Raw genomic sequence first — 17,240 nt, 5'->3', positions numbered from 1 at the left:
TAGCTGGAAGAGGGAAAAGAGGGAAGTACCCCAAGCCAGGTTGAGATGCAGACAACTGAAACTCCCTCAACCCAGCATTTTGGTAGCAAATGTATAATCACTGGAGAACAAGACTGAGGACCTAAGGGCAAGATGGCTGTATCGGAGGGAAATGAGGAATTGTTGCATTCTCTGTTTCACGGAGACATGGCTCCCTCCGGACAAGCTGAATACAGTAAGTCAGTGAGACCTGAGGGCTTCTCAATACACAGGATGGACAGGGCTGCTGATTCAAAGAAGGCAAGAGGTGGGGATCTGTGTTTCATGATAGACTCTTTGTAGTACTCGAATGTAGCAGTATGGTCACACTCTTGTTCCCCCGAGCTGGAACATCTAATGATTAACAGCTGACTGCTCTACTTACCAGGAATTCTTCTCTGTGATTCTGACCACTGTTTCCATACCGCCAAAGGCCGATGTTAAGCATACACTCGAGGTATTCAGTGCAGCAAAACCAAACAAACAAACAGCCTACGCCGATGCATTTTAAATCATTGTCAGTGATATTATCATCCACATACCAACTGTAGCACAAGGGGGTCACAACACACGCAACCACTGTTATACTATGCCTACTGTTCCATCCCTAGACCACATTTCAGGAAATCTGATCACCGAGCTGTTCTTCTACTTCCACACGGGCAGAGGCTAAAGAGCAAGACCCCAGAGACGAGGGCAACAAAGGGCAGGTTGCGAGGGGCAGAGGAGAGGCTACAGGATTGCCTCAAGTCAGTGGACTGGGCCGCATTCAGAGACTTATCAGCGGATCTGAATGAATATTGCCACAGTTGTCACAGACTTGCAGAAGCATGTGTCCCCAGGTTCATTCAGAGCCTTTCCCAATCAGAAGATCAGGATCAACCAAGAGATCCACAATCTGCAAATCCTGCTGGTCAGGTCTGGCAACCAAGTAAAATACTTTCTCTGGAAAGCCATCTCACATGCAAAGCGTAAACCCTGGACCAAACTTAAATCACTGAAGGATGCTTGAAGGCTGTGGCAGGGCTTGAATTCTATCACCTCCTATCAAGTGAAACCAAACAACATAGGTAACAACACGGTTTCGCTCCCAGGTGAGCTCAATGACTTTAATGCTGACCTTGCCTGTCACAACTTGGGGGCCTTAATGGACCTTCACAAATTCCTACAGCTCCTGACGACTCTGTGATTTCAGTCTCTGAGGCTGACATGAGAGTATCCTTCAGGAGGGTGAACCCACAGAAAGCATCCGGCCAAGATGTGGTTCCTGGACAAAGGACCTGGCATGCTTGGAGTACTCAAGACCAACTGATCAACTGGCTGGAGTGTTTGTTGATATCATTAACCCCTCACTTCAGCAGTTTGAGGTACCCAGGCTTCAATTATACTGGTGCCTAAGAACATGGTAAACTGCCTCAGTGGCTATCATCATTGGAGAAGATGGCGGTGCGACGCAGTTTACGCGGCCACTCCGGTGAATGATACCTGTAATCTGTCAAGTAGGGTGCCGTGCACAATTCTGATTTGATGGAGACCGATGTGAGAGAACGGAAGAACATCTGAAGAAACTTCTGAAGTGCCTTTTTCGTTGCCACTGTTACTGTGTGATCCAGAATCTCCGGAGGGGAAGGCCCCAAATCCTCGGCTTTGCTTGTTGCTCAGCGGCCGGGACAGGGTCGAAGCGCTTGGCAGAGATGGTGCTCGGTGCTCGGTGTCGGAGGCTCGAAGTTTTCGGACGGACTCAGAGTCGGCTGTGGTCGGGTGCTTCCAATGCATCGACAGTTGTCGGTGCCTGGAGGTTTATGAGAGAGTTTCTCCTTCTGCCGTCTGGTATCAGCGACTTTCAGGAATTGATCAGAACTTTGAAACTTTTTCTTACCGTTCCCATGATCTGCTCTTTATCAAATTATGGTATTGCTTTGCAATGCTGTAACTATATGTTATAATTATGTGGTCTTGTCAGTGTTAGTCTTTGGTTTGTCCTGTTTTTTTTTGTGATATCACTCCAGAGGAACATTGTATCATTTCTTAATGCATGCATGCATTTCTAAATGACAATAAACGAGGACTGAGTGTCCTCATAATCTAATCTAATAATCTAATCATCCAGTAGCACTGACATCCACTGTGATGAAGTGCTTTGAGAGGGTGGTGATGAAACTTATCAACTCCCATCTGAGAAGTGACTTGGATCTGCTCCATTTTGCCTACTGTCACTACAGGTCAACAGCAGATGACACTTCATTGGCTTGTCACTGGACCCCGGGACATCTGGACAGTGAAGATGCTTACATCAGAATGCTCTTCATTGACTGTAGCTTAGCATTCAATACCATCATTCTCTCAAAACTAAACAATAAAGTCCAAGACCTAGGTATCAGTAGCTACTTGTGCAACTGGATTCTCAATTTCAGCACTTGTAGACCCCAGTCATTTTGGATTGGCAGCAGCGTCTCCACAATCACTCACCATTGGCACAAGTGCACCGCAAGGCTGTGTGCTTAGCCTACCGCTCTTCTTGCTTTATACTTATGACTCTGTGGCTAAGCACATCTCCAATGCCATATTTAAGTTTGCTGATGACACCACTGTCACTGACCAAATCAAAGGTGCTGACAAGTCAGCATGTAGGAGAGTGATTGAAAATCTGGCTGAGTCGATGGCACAACAACAATCTCTCACGCAATGTCAGCAAGACCAAGCAGCTGATTATTAACTGCAGAAGAGGAAACTGGAGGTCTATCAGCCACCCCTCATCGAGGAATCAGAGGTGGAGATGGTTAGCAAATTTAAATTCTTGTGTTATCGTTTCAGAGGACCTGTCCTGAGTCTAGCATGTACTGCAAGTGCCTTTACAAAGAAACCATGGCAGCACCTCTACTTCCTTAGAAGATTGCAAAGATTCCGCATGTCAACTAAAACTTTGATGAACTTCCATTGACACACAGTGGAGAATATATTGACTGGAAACACCAACACCCTTGAACAGAAATGCCTGCAAAAATGAGTGGATACAGCCAGTCCATCAGGGGTAAAGCCCTCCCCACCATTGAGTGCATCTACAAGGAGTGCTCTCGCAGGAATGCAGCATCATTATCAAGGTCCTCCACCATCTAGGCCATGCTTTCTTCTTGCTGCCGCCATCAAGAAGGAGGCACAGGGTTCTTAGAACCTACACCACCATGTTTAGGAAGCAGTTATTGTCCCTCAATCATCAGGCTCTTGAACCAAAGTAGATAACTTTACTCACCTCAACACAGAACTATTCCCCCAGCCGTTGGACTCACTTCATCTCACGCTCTTGATATTTATTGTTTGCTTATTATTATTATCTATAATAATAATACAAATAATTATATAATAATAATTGTTATTATTTTATTTTTGTATTTGCACTGTTTGTTGTCTTTTGCACATTCGTTGCTTGACCATCCGGTTATGTGCAGTCTTTCATAGATTCTATTGTGTTTCTTGGATTTATTGTGAATGCCCACAAGAAAATGAATCACAGGGTTGTACGTGATAACATATATGTACTTTGATAATAAATTTACTTTGAACTTTGACTTCCACCCCCATGATCCTTACTGACTCTAAAGCAGGTTTTCTCATTACGGTCCCTTCTCAATCTCCTTTCCTGATCATCTCTCCAGCTCTCTACCCTGAATCTTTGTCTCTCCCTCTCTCTCTCTCTCTGATGGCAATATCCTCCCCACCCCAAAGCACCCCTACTGCAAACCTATCCAGTACTGCTTCTGCAATATCCACTCTGCGGTGATGGGAATTGTGGAATTGCCTATCCAATCACACACAATGGCTCGGGTGGGATATGATATCCTAACATGGCCCAAACATAAGAGATGCTTCAAGTCATACTTGGGGCTTCACCAAGGGGGAGGACCAGCTGCGACCTTTTTGAATAACAGACTAAGCTGGAGGGTCTCTTTAGATTTCTCTGCCATTATTTTGTATGTTATCCAACTGCAGACATTAAATCAGCTCCCTCCGGCTCTTTCATGAAAAGAATTCCATGTGATGACATTACTGTCCTAACAATGAATCAAAGACAGATCATTTTTTAATTTTGTTTTTTTTTTGCAGCCTAGATCTTTTATAACTTTTCCCCACTGCTTTTATAACCTTTTGTTCTTGCAATAAGCAACGTCCATTAGAAACATTGTCTGCAATCAGCCCAATGACGAACCATAAGATTCTCCCCGTCCACCGACATTCTCCGGTCATCGGCAGTAAAACAGTGTCTGCAGAAAAATTTGAATCTATAAAATAAATATTCAGAATTTTCCATAAAGCAGTGCAGATTGTTCTCCCCCATCTGGCCCGCATATGCACTTCTTATTATTCCCCTTGGTTACACAGAGCTCCCACCCGACTTCATATAAATTGTCTGTTATATTTCCTTTTGAGCTGGAGCAGGCCTTTTGAACTCAGTAATATTTCAGAACAACCTAAATCCAGTCTGAATGAATTACCTCAGACTTTTTCTGAAGTTTCAATTAATGTTTTAGTATAGTAGACTCAGCAGTCTGAAAACTGCATATTGAGGGGGAGAAATCATGAATTATGCTCTTGAAGGTATTTTTTAACTTATCCTCACTACGTTATTTTCACTAACCCTTCTCTTCCTTTCATGGGGCATGATTAACTCAGAAAGGAAAGCAGAATTAAGCAGGATTGCATACACTAATTGTGCTGTCGCTGGCCCTGTTGGAAAGTAGAGGTGGAAAGTTGAAAGGTAGAGTCCAGTGCCAAGGACTGGAGGCCTGGAGGCAGTCTGTCCTAGGGATGGAGGCCTGTGTGCGAGAGGGAGCGGGAGGGTGGACAAGGTGCTTGTTTTGCTGAGGTTGTCTTGTTTTGTTCTGTTGTTGTTGCTGATTGATTCGTGTTGTGTGTTGCACTGCTCTTTTGTTGAACACGGTGGGCATACTACTTGGGCACCAGAATATATGACAACACCTGCGGGCTGCCTGCGGCACATCCTTGTGTGTGCTGGTTGTTAACCCAAGTGACGCATTTCACTGCATGCTTCCATGTAAGTGAATACATACATCTGAATGTGAATGTGGTCAGGTCCATTAGTCCATTAAGCCACATTTTCCCAGTTGTTCCTCTGTCCTTTCCGCATAGTCTTGCCATCGCTTTTTTCCAAGTCTGCATCCCTTTTACGCCCTTACTACGTCTGCTTTTAGGCTGCGTAATTCAGATCATCAGTTCACTGCTCCCATCAAGAAAGGACAGAATCAATTTCTGATTAGGAGATGCAGCAGCACGTCAAATGGTTTCCCCATAGTTCTGGTGAGATTTCCCTTCTCCACAATCACCATAGGCCTAGTCCATTTGATCTGATGACTCCTTCTGTAGTATGAATACTGTACTGCGCAAAGGCTTTAGGCACATCTATATAGCTAGGGTGTCTAAGACTTTTGCACAGTACTGTATTTGTCTGTGTGGAGTGGAGGAGGAGTTTGTAAATCTGGGGGGAGCAAAGGATGTTGGGAATGGCGAGGGTGGAGTGCCACGGGAGGGGTGTGGGGCAGGTGGCAGAGAAGGAGAGCCGGGGGTGTTGTTGGGGAGGTGGTTGCTGGCACAGGTGCAGACACACCCAGCCCCGAGACACCTGGTAAAGTCATCTGATTCCAAACAACCGGTTTATTTATGTCTCGCTGGTGCCTCTCACTCCCTACCTTGCCCTTCCTCTTCACTCAACCATGACTCCCCTCTCCCTTCCCCCTCCCACTCTCAGTTTACAACACAGACCTGTATTAGGTTTATCATTAATCACGTCATGAAGTTTGATTTTTTTTTTGCGGCAGCACCACAGTGCAATACATAAAATTACTACAGGCACGTATATATAGCTAAAGTGCCTAAGACTGTCGCTCAGTGCTGCACATACCAAAAACACTCAGCCATCTCCATCCCCGCCATCGAGGTTACCTTCCCGAAGCAGTGCCTCAAGAAGGTGGTGGTTCACAGACCCTCACTACCCTGGGCCTGCCCTCCTGTTACTATCATTGGGAGGAGGCACAGGAGCCTGAAGGCCCCACAATCATTGTTCTAGGAAAAGCTTCTTCCCTTCTGCAATCAGATTTCTGTACAGTCCATGAACCCATGAACACTACCTCACTAATCGCCTTTCACTCCATTTATTCTCTTTTTTATCTCTTGCACTATACTGTAGTCACAAAACAACAAATTTCACAAAATACATCAGTGAGAATAAACCTGATTCTGACACCTAAGAGGCATGAGAGGGTGAGCAATGCTCTTATATTTTGAGGTACAGCATGGTAACAGGCCCTTCTGATCCAACAAGCCTGCACCACCCAATTGACCAATTTACCTACTGACCTGTACATCTTTGGAACTGGGAATCCATATGGTCACAGGGAGAACATACAAACTGCTAATGGGCAAAGGAGCAATTGAACCTGGGTTGTTGGCACTGTAACAGCATTATGTTAACCGTGCCCCCAGTTTGAGGAAGAAGGGGAGAAGATGGCAAAACATTAAAGCACAGACAACTGTAGGTTTCATTAAGCAGATTTGAAGAATCCCATATAATTTATATCCAGGAAATCAGTTAGCCTTCAATTTATTTGGAAGGGCAGAACACCACCACACACAGCAAATGCTGGAGGAACTCAGCAGGTTGGGCAGCGTCTATGCAGAGGAAAAAGTAGTTGACACTTTGGGCCAGGACTCTTCATCAGAACGTCAATCTGAAGTCTCAACTGTTTATTCCCCTCTATAGATGCTGCCTAACTTGCTGAGATGCTCCAGTATTGTGTGTGTGTGTGTGTGTGTGTGTGTGTGTGTGTGTGTGTGTGTTGCTCTGGATTTCCAGCATCTGCAGAATCTCGAGCTCATAATTTATTTGCAGATGCAGTATTTTCATTGTATTTCCTTCAATGGACTTTCCAGAATGTAAAACATTCCCAGAAAAGAAGCATGCAAACAGAGTTATTTACATATTTTGTTTTATTAAGACACAGGCCCTTTGGTCTACAGGATCAATGCTAGGTCACAGCAGAACCATCACCCTCTCTTCACTTCCAGGTCTAGGAAACTTCTCTTTGATCCTTTGCAACTTAACTACAAGAGGGGTAGCTTACAGTCACTAATGAACCCACCAGCACAGCTTTGAGGTATAGGAGGAAACCATGGCACTCAGGAGAACACGTAATACCCAAAGTTCAAAGTAAATTTATTTTTTATTTATTCATTGAGATACAGTGCAGGTCCTTCCAGCCTTTCGAGCCACACCGCCCAACAATCCCCCCAGTTTAATCCTAGCCTAATCACGGGACAATTTACAATGACCAATTAACCCACCAACCGGTACGCTTTTGGATTGTGGGAGGAAACCAGAGCACCCAGAGGAAACCCACCCGGTCACAGGGAGAACGTATAAACTGCTTACAGTGGTGGAAATTGAACCCGAACCGCTGGTACTGTAAAGCACTGTGCTAACCACTACGCTAACATGCCAGTAAAATATATATATACAATCATGAGATCCATATTCTTGCAGGCACCCACAGGAAAGAAACACAATACAATCCATGAAAAACCAGGATAAACATCCAACATGCAGGACAAATCGTGTAAATAATGAAAAAGGTAAATAGATAATACTGAGAACACAAGCTGCAGAGTCTACAGACCATGGAGTCAGTTGTGCACTGTGAAGAGTGAAGCCATTCACACCAGTCCAGGAGCCCGATGGTTGTAGGGCAGCAACTGTTCATGAACCGGTGGCAAGGGATGCAAGTCTCCTGCACCTCCCACCTGATGGTAGTAGTGAGAGGGAGACGAGTCAAACGCAGGCAGTGGGATGCGCTAAGGTGAGGGTCTTGGTTGGCAGGTACTGGTGCCCAACACATTCATTTAAGCAACACTCACAACACGCTGGAGGAACTCAGCAGGTCGGGCAGCATCTGTGGAAACGATCAGTCGACGTTTCGGGCCGGAACCCTTCATCAGGACTAGTGTTGCTTTGACCCCAGCATCTGCAGATTATTTTGTGTTTACGTTCATTTAACCTTCTCAGGTCTCGACACTTTAATCTGACTTGAAGTCTGCTCTGGCGATGTCCAACCTCGGTCCTGTACCTGCATTCACCTCGAACCAAGTTCACTGAGTCGTTCAGGAGATCGCAAATCGCTCATTTGTTTAGACGGTTCAAATGTACATTTCTTAAAGGGAAATTACAGGCTGGACAATGCAGCAATCATAGTTCAGATAATATATATCTAGTAGTTTTCTGAGATGCCCACGGAACATCGTCTATCGCCAGCGCCTGGATCTACAGAGCCATCAGGCAGCAGGCTGCCCTGGTTTGAAGAATACATTCTAACATTGCAAGGACTTCTGAGGGGATCATCAGGGTCTCTCTTCCACCCATTCAAGATATTTATCATGAGTGCTGTGTACACAGGCACTCAGCATTGCCAATGACCCCTCCCATCCATCCAACAATCTCCTTGACCTACTACCATCAGGCAGGAGGTACTGTTGCATTAGGACAAGGACTGTTAGGATGGGGGACAGCTAACAGCTTCTTCCCCCAGGCTGGGAGACCACTCAACTCCCTGCCACCGGCCAGCTCTCATCACGTATGAAACACACATAATGTTATTCTGTTTACTTCTTGTGTCATAAATACACCTACAGTATTTGTAAATTTACTTGCGGTGATATTACTTTATGTGTTGCATGTGAGTTATATGTACTGTGTTGTGTACCTTAGTCCAGAGGAACATTGTTTTGTTTGGTTGTATACATGTACTGTATATAGCTGAATAACAATAAACGTGAACTAATGCTAATTGCTCACTCGTGAGTGCACTTCCTGTGACAAACATTCCCCTTATATTTCATACTTATTGATGTATGAATGCCGCTTAAAAATCTTGCAATTAAATAAGTATTTAAAATTCACAACATTCACTTGCAAATAGCAGACTTGCAAAAGAGCATTTAGGTTTTTTGAGGCTAAAATGTTGGTGAATACATCAGAACTCCCTTGTCCTCAGAAGACAGATGAAGGATTGTTACACAACATGCACAAAATGCTGGAGGAATTACCCGGCCAGGCAGCATTTATGGAGAGGAATAAAGAGCCAATGTTTCGGGCCGAGGCTCTTTATTAGGACTGGCAAGGAAGGGGGAAGAAGGTAGAGGAGGGGAAGGAGGGGAAGCTAGAAGATTATAGGTAAAGCCAGGTGAAGGGAAGGTTAAATGGGGGGGGGGGTGAAGTGAGAAGCTGTGAGGTTATCGATGAAAGAGGTAAAGGGCCGGAGGAGAAGAGTGGATCATGGAGGATAGGGGAGCATGGGAGAAAGGGAAGGGGGGCACCAGAGGGAGGTGATGGGCAGCTGAACAGAAGAGAAAACGGAATGGGGAACGGAAAACAGAGAAGGGAGAGGTGGGGAGAAATTACCAGAAGTTAGAGAAATCAATGCCGGGACAGAGGCGACAAAATTCTGGAGTCAGGCAGAATCTACGGAGGGAACTAAACAGTCCATGTTTCAGGCCTTCATCAGGACATTCCTTATTTTTACTCCTCACCCAGAAGACAATCTTTTCAAAATACAGTCCAGGCAATGTGGTCAAGTCTTTAGTTTGAATGCAGAAACCCTACTAACTCACAACCTATAGATTCACCTGGTCAATAAAACTGAAACAACATGGGTAACAGGGACTGTGACATCCTGCCAAAGCAAATGGCCATATGCAAACTGTCAGGATATGTACATTCCCTCCACCACTTAAACTTCCCCTGTTTCTTTGCCTCTTGCCTTCAATTCATTGTCAGTTATGTAACATTTTCTCTTAACACCAAAGGAATGTTTCATCAGTTTGTGGAATCAATTCCCTGACATCAAACAACTTTTGCAGACAGAAGTGGGAGGAGGGTCAGATAGCTTTCTGTGCAGCCGCTGGTAGTTTAAAGGCAAGGATGTCCTCTGCAGAAGCAATTCGAAAACACAGCATTTCCTCCCGAATACAGCACTTCAAAAGAAAGCATCGTTGGTACTAAAAGTACTACATTTGGTGTTATGCTGCAATAATGTAGATACACACTCATCTGAGGAAAGTGGAAATTCACAGACGGGTTCAATTGTCAGCAGAGTGCTCGTGCAGATACGGAATCTCCTTCCTGTTGTTCCAGGATGCCAGCCTGAAGCAGCTCGCTTTTAAATTGATTCTGTGCCCAAAGCATCCTTCCTCTTTACAATCACCGAGGGACCGGCAGTAAATCTCCAGCATTTTATTCCTCAATATCCAGCCGTTTTATCTTTCATCAAATAACTTGTGTGTGTGCAGCTGTGTAATCATTTGATGGCACTTGGATGATTTTTAGTTTAATCAACAGCAGATCCCAGGCAGAGAGGTAACAAGGACAAATCATTCCAAGTTGAAAACGGGCAGTGCTTCTAAAAAAAAACTTCAGATATGTGAAAATGCTCTCTCTTGCCCTTCCCACCATTCTTGCAAATAAGAGGCCAATGATTTAAGAAAAATCTATTCTATTTATCTATCTATTTAGAGAAACAGCGCGGATAGGCCTTTACGGCCCAGCAAACCCCCACAACCCTAGATTTAACCCTAGCCTAATCATGAGGCAATTTACAATGACCAATTAACCTACTAGCCGGTACATCTCCAAAAACTGGAGCACGTGCGGAAAACCCACGCATTCCACGCAAAGAACGTACAAATTCCGTATAAGGGTCACCGGAACTGAACTCCATACTCCGACGCCCCAAGCTGTAATAGCACTGTGCTAGCCGCTATGCTACTGTGGTGCTCATGAAGGCAACTTTTTTTCTGCCTAGTTTAGTAATTGAACAACTTATAGACAAATTTAGCAAAATGATTTCAGAGCTTAGAAATGTCCGAATTGCAATCAGAAACAAAAAAAACTCCACAGATAAAAATTAAAGAAATAAATTGAGAGTGTGTACAGTAATTATCAGTTTTTTCCAAAATACTTCGAGACGTTGTTGAACAAAACTAATATGGTTTATTATTTCAATATTTAATAAAACATCACAAGCAGATAGCAAATAATGTTCTTCTGGAATCCACTCCAGTGCTAATGTACAAACTAGTTAGAAATTGTTAGTTTCATGTATACAGGTTGCTCTGGATCTTGTTGGCATCTACTAGCTGTTTCAGTATTTCCGCACTTCGGGAGTTATCCTGCAAGGAAGCAAAGAAACTAGTCAAATGTCAATAGCTCTTAGCCTCCAAGGGTTCCTGAGCTGGAAGTTCAAAGACATAAGGCAAAAAGACACAGGAGCAAAGTTAGTCCACTCAGTCCATTCCATCATGGCTGATTTATCATACATCTCAACTCATTCTCCTACCTTCTCACCATAATCTTTGACACCAAGGCTAATTAAGATCCTATCAACCTCCGCTTTAAATATACCCAATGACTTGGCCTCCAGAGCCAATGTGGCAATAAATTCCACTGATTCACCACACTGTGGCTAAAGAAATTCCTCCTTATCTCTGTTCTAATAAGACATTCTTGTATCCTGAGGCTGTCCCCCCGCCCCCCCCCGGTCCTAGACACCCCCACTATAGGAAATATAGAAACACAGAAAACCTACGGGACAATACAGGCCCTTTGGCCCACAAAGTTGTGCCGAACATGTCCCTACCTTAGAAATTACTAGGCTTACCTATAGCCCTCTATTTTCCTAAGCTCCATGTACCTATCCAAAAGTCTCTTAAAAGACCCTATGGAATCCGCCTCCACCACCGTTGCCGGCAGCCCATTCCACGCACTCACCACTCTCTGAGTAAAAAACTTACCCCTGACATCTCCTCTGTACCTACTCCCCAGCAGCTTAAACCTGTGTCCTCTCGTGGCAACCATTTCAGCCCTAGGAAAAAGTCTCTGACTATCTACATGATCAATGCCTCTCATCATCTTATACATCTTTATCAGGTCACCTCTCTTCCTCCGTCGCTCCAAGGAGAAAACGCCGAGTTCACTCAACCTATTCTCATAAGGCATGCTCCCCAATCCAGGCAACATTCTTGTAAATCTCCTCTGCACTCTTTCTATGGCTTCCACATCCTTCCTGTAGTGAGGCGATCAGAACTGAGAACAGTACTCCAAGTGGGATCTGCAAAATTACCTCTCGGCTCCTAAATTCAATTCCACGATTGAAGGCCAATACACCGTATGCTTTCTTAACCACAGAGTCAACCTGCGCAGCTGCTTTAAGCATCCTATGGACTCGGACCCCAAGATCCCTCTGACCCTCCCCAGTGCCAAGAGTCTTACCATTAATACTATATTCTGCCATCATACTTGACCTACCAAAATTATCCATTTCACACTTATCTGGGTTGAACTCCATCTGCCACTTCTCAGCCCAGTCTTGCATCCTATCAATGTCCCGCTGTAAGCTCTGACAGGCCTCCACACTATCCACAACACCCCCAACCTTTGTGTCATCAGCCAACTTACTAACCCATCCCTCCACTTCCTCATCCAGGTCATTTATAAAAATCACGAAGAGTAGGGGTCCCAGAACAGATCCCTGAGGCACACCATTGGTAACCGACCTCCATGCAGAATATGACCCATCTACAACCACTCTTTGCCTTCTGTGGGCAAGCCAGTTCTGGATCCACAAAGCAATGTCCCCTTGGATCCCATACCCCCTTACTTTCTCAATAAGCCTTGCATGGGGTACCTTATCAAATGCATTACTGAAATCCATATACACTACATCTACTGCTCTTCCTTCATCTATGTGTTTAGTCACGTCTTCAAAAAATTCAATCAGGCTCGTAAGGCACAATCTGCCTTTGACAAAGCCATGCTGACTATTCCTAATCATATTATACCTCTCCAAATGTTCATAAATCCAGCCTCTCAGGATCTTCTCCATCAAGTTACCAACCACTGAGGTCTATAATTTCCTGGACTATCTCTACTCCCTTTCTTGAATAAAGGAACAGCATCCGCAACCCTCCAATCCTCCGGAACCTCTCCCGTCCCCATTGATGATATAAAGATCATCGACAGAGGCTCAGCAATCTCCTCCCTCACCTCCCACAGTAGCCTGGGGTACATCTCATCCAGTCCTGGCAACTTATCCAATTTGATGCTTTCCAAAGGCTCCAGCACATCCTCTTTCTTAATATCTACATAGTCAAGCTTTTCAGTCTGCTGCAAGTCATCACTACAATCACCAAGATCCTTTTCCATAGTGAATACTGAAGTAAAGTATTCATTAAGTACCTCTGCTATTTCCTCCGGTTCCATAAATACTTTCTCACTGTCACACTTGATAGGTCCTATTCTTTCACGTTTTATCCTCTTGCTCTTCACATACTTGTAGAATGCCTTGGGGTTTTCCTTAATCCTGCCCGCCAAGGCCTTCTCATGACCCCTTCTGGCTCTCCTAATTTCCTTAATCTCCTTCCTATTAGCCTTATAATCTTCTAGATCTCTAACATTACCTAGCTCTCTGAACCTTTTGTAAGCTTTTCTTTTCTTCTTGACTAGATTTATTACAGCCTTTGTACACCACGGTTCCTGTACCCTACCATAACTTCCCTGTCTCAATGGAACGTACCTATGCAAAACTCCACACAAATATCCCCTGAACATTTGCCACATTTCTTCTGTACTTTTCCCTAAGAACATCTGTTTCCAATGTAAGCCTACACGTTCCTGCCTGATAGCCTCATAATTCCCCTAACTCCAATTAAACGCTTTTCTAACTTATCTGTTCCTATCTCTCTCCAATACTATTGTAAAGGAATAGAATTATGATCACTATCTCCAAAATGCTCTCCCACTGAGAAATCTGACACCTGACCAGGTTCATTTCCCAATACCGGATCAAGTACAGCCTCTCCTCTTGTAGGCTTATCTACATAATATCCTCTCCACTCCCAGACTATCTAGGCCTTTTCAGTATTTAATATACTCTAAGTGTATATAATGTAGAGTTGAGAGAGAAAGGGAAATAGAGAGAGGAAATCGTTGTCATTTCGCACAGCTATTCATTTAGTCTCGCTGCAGAATTTTTGTTATATCCCACAGGTTTCAAATGGCCAACATTTCCTGTCCTCCCATGGAAACAGATAGTGCTAGACACACTCAGCATGTCAGGCAGCAACTGCACTGAAGTTCAAGTTTAAAGTTTGTCACCTGACTGTATATACTGTCAAAATGACGTTTCTCCAGATCATGGTGCAAATAATTTTTTTCTGATTTGCCCTAGCAGTACAGTGTCCTCAATGCATTTTCCTATGTAGCCAGTCACCGATCCCACATATTCATCAACTTTGACGTAATGATCGTAGGTAGCCTCCTCCCCAAATATGCTCCTGCCCTGCTTTTGAAGCAATTCTGCAGCACTATGGTAGCACCAGGTCCTGATCTCGCTGTGAAATGATTTGACTTGTTTAACTGGTGGTTAGCAAAAGGGATTAGCAAAATGGAAATGCAGTCTGAGAATCCAAGGTGAGGCCAGGGTATACCCTGTAGTCTCCACAGGGCTAACATATTTTCTCCTCTGGTTATGAAGTTCACATGTTGGTAGGACTTTGGCAGGACTGTTTTTAAATTGGCATCATTGAAGTCACCAGCAACAATGAAGATGCCATCGGGGAGAGTGGCTTTGAGGTAGTAGATTACACTGTGAAGCTCCTCCAGCACTTCCTCAGCACTAGTACCAACACGGGGGGGAGGGTGCAGATTTAAACGGCAGTAATCACAATGGCAGTGAGCTCCCTCAGTAAGTAGAAGGAAGGGTCTGCAGTTCTCCATTAAAAACAGTATCCTCGTTACTACTGAGGTGTTCACACACCAGTTCTCATTGATTAGATGCACAGTCCTCCTCCATGGGTCTTGCCAGAGGACACAGCATTTCTGTCCATCTGAAAGGAGATTAGCCCTTCAAGCTGGAGGGCTGAGTCCGGAGTAGCGTCCTGGAGCCATGTTTCTGTAAGGACGAGTGTGCAACAGTCCCTCATCTCCCACTGGTTCAGACAGATGCAGGTAATCCAGTTTATTTTCCAGCGATTGGAGGTTTTCAAGTAGAATGGACAGGAACTCAGGCCTGCAGAGTCCACTTTAAATCTCGTTTTAATACCAGCATGGTTACCGCACTTCTGTGTTCAGGCGTACCACTTCCAAAGGCCGCTTCCCTGAGTAGCTGTAGTAGACCACGGCGCAAAGCAAGAGCCCGCTCCCCGTGTTAGTCCATGACTGCGCAACACCTTCATTATTCTGCTCACTAGAAAGCAAGACTTGAGGATTTTAATGTTTTAGTGTTTTTTGGTCATAGAAAACAAACAGGACAAGAACTTTCACCATTGGTTGGAGCTGGAGTGGCTGCTGCGTCCATGCGGGCTGCCATCTTGTATCAATCAAGAGTGACAAGTTCTGGTTGAAAACCCTTCACCATAAACAGGAATGTGAGGAAACAAATTAAATTTAAGGATGGGGGAGAATGAATAGGAGCAACATTTCCTGTCAGGGGAAAAGATTTGGGAACAGCTTCTTCCCCTCTGCCATCAGATTTCTTAAGGGACATTGAACCATAAATGCTACCTCAATACTTTTTTTTCTCTTTTTTCACAACTTATTTAACTTCATAAAAACGCAGACACTTCTTACTGTAATTTACAATTATTATTATTTATTACAACGTACCGCTGCTGCATAACAACAAATTTCACGACACGTGCCAGTGATATTAAACCTGATTCTGATTCAGGGTCACTTTATGTACAGACACTCCCGAGTCTAGTGTCACTTTCTGGACATACAATCAATCTGCGTGTTTATTTTGTGCTGCACTGGATCAGGAGTAACAATTACTTTGTTCTCTTTTACACTGGTACAATGGAAATTAGTTTAAACCACCTTGAATCGTGAAAATGCTGGAGGAACGTCGCAGATCAGGCAGTATCCATGGTGAGGAACAAAGAATCACCTAGAGATATCCTTGATAAGATTAGGCCATAGTTTCCCAGGTGATTCATGTGGAGATCTTCCTCTTCCTATCCATTCCTCTCTTACCTTCACTATAAACGAAGACGAACTTGTCTTCTCATGGTCCCAGTTCCAATGAAGACTCTTTGAGTTGAAATGTCAGCTCGGTTTATCTTTCCATTAATACTGCCTGACCTGGTGAGTGCTTTTCTGTTTTCACACGGCATCTGTAATTTTTGTTTTTCAATTCAGTCCTCACTCACTGTCCCTGTCTCCTGCCTCCAACGCTTTACACCTTGAGTTATTATTGTTACTGTATATCTACTGAGATACAGTGAAAAGCTTTTGTCTGCATGTCATCCAATCAGATCTGACTATATATAATTACACTGAGGTAGTGAAAAGAGAAGAGAATGCAGAATATAGTATTCTGCAATTACAAAGAAAGTGCAGTGCAGGTGCACAAATGAAGTGCAAGGGCCGCAATGAGGTAACTTGAGTTTAAGGATTAAGATTCAGGACAGCAGAACAATTGTAATAGATTTAATGAATGGATTTGCTGCAGCCATCTCACAAAGAATTGCCATGCTCCAGTACCATCCTGGTTGGACATCTCAATTCACACACTGCCTCATGATCCTACTCAGGTAACTTTTCCGTATGTTGCAATCTACCATCTTCTTTCCCCCACTCCATTCCCCTCACCAACTTCTCCATTCCTGATTCCGCTCAGCCCATTCGTCCCACCTCTGGTTATTCTGCTATCTGGGTTTATTGCGCCTCTCAAAGTCCAACCCTATGTCCCCGCCATGAGAGGAGGAAACAGGGCTCTAGTAAAGATGTGCAGGCCAATCCCCTGGATTGAAGAAGCGCTGATGAATTCCAACCGTACCAACGTCTTCAGAGGACGATGGACAGAAAGTTGTCGATGGCCTATGCCTCACTAAGGAGCTAAGGGCCCAAGTTAATAAGTAAGTAGGTTTATAATGACATTTGTAAACCATAATTTCATCCTCATAATCACCCCACACTACCCAATTTACTTCCTTAGCTCAGTATCCATTTTGTTAATCCAGCTACAAAGTATCTTAGGCCAGTTTCTGGATTACAAGTCTAATAAAAAAGTGAATTGTTAACTAGAAATCACAGGGTAGTAAGAGTTATTCAGACCATGTTGGACTGCAGAGTGTATACAAGTACACGACGAGTCCTGGCTGTG

The 17,240-nt window shown here is 44.1% G+C and overlaps 1 protein-coding gene across 2 annotated transcripts in view; it reads right to left on the bottom strand.

Annotated features, from left to right (window-relative positions):
* Window positions 1-17,240, bottom strand: part of psmg1 (proteasome (prosome, macropain) assembly chaperone 1) — a 138,374-nt gene that overhangs the window by 98,219 nt on the left and 22,915 nt on the right. Inside the window, exon 7 of one of the 2 annotated variants that reach the window (XM_063050364.1) lies at window positions 11,055-11,247. The exons of the other annotated variant lie outside the window; for it this stretch is intronic. Coding sequence (XP_062906434.1) covers window positions 11,173-11,247 — 75 coding nt within the window. The 3' untranslated portion in view covers window positions 11,055-11,172. Of the gene's footprint in view, window positions 1-11,054; window positions 11,248-17,240 lie in introns of those variants that run through there. 2 annotated transcript variants of the gene reach the window in all.

Source organism: Mobula hypostoma, chromosome 6 (assembly GCF_963921235.1).
Source record: "Mobula hypostoma chromosome 6, sMobHyp1.1, whole genome shotgun sequence".
In the NCBI taxonomy this organism is placed as follows: domain Eukaryota; kingdom Metazoa; phylum Chordata; class Chondrichthyes; order Myliobatiformes; family Myliobatidae; genus Mobula; species Mobula hypostoma.
Note: the sequence above shows the minus strand (reverse complement) of the source record. Positions and strands in the feature narration are given on the sequence as shown.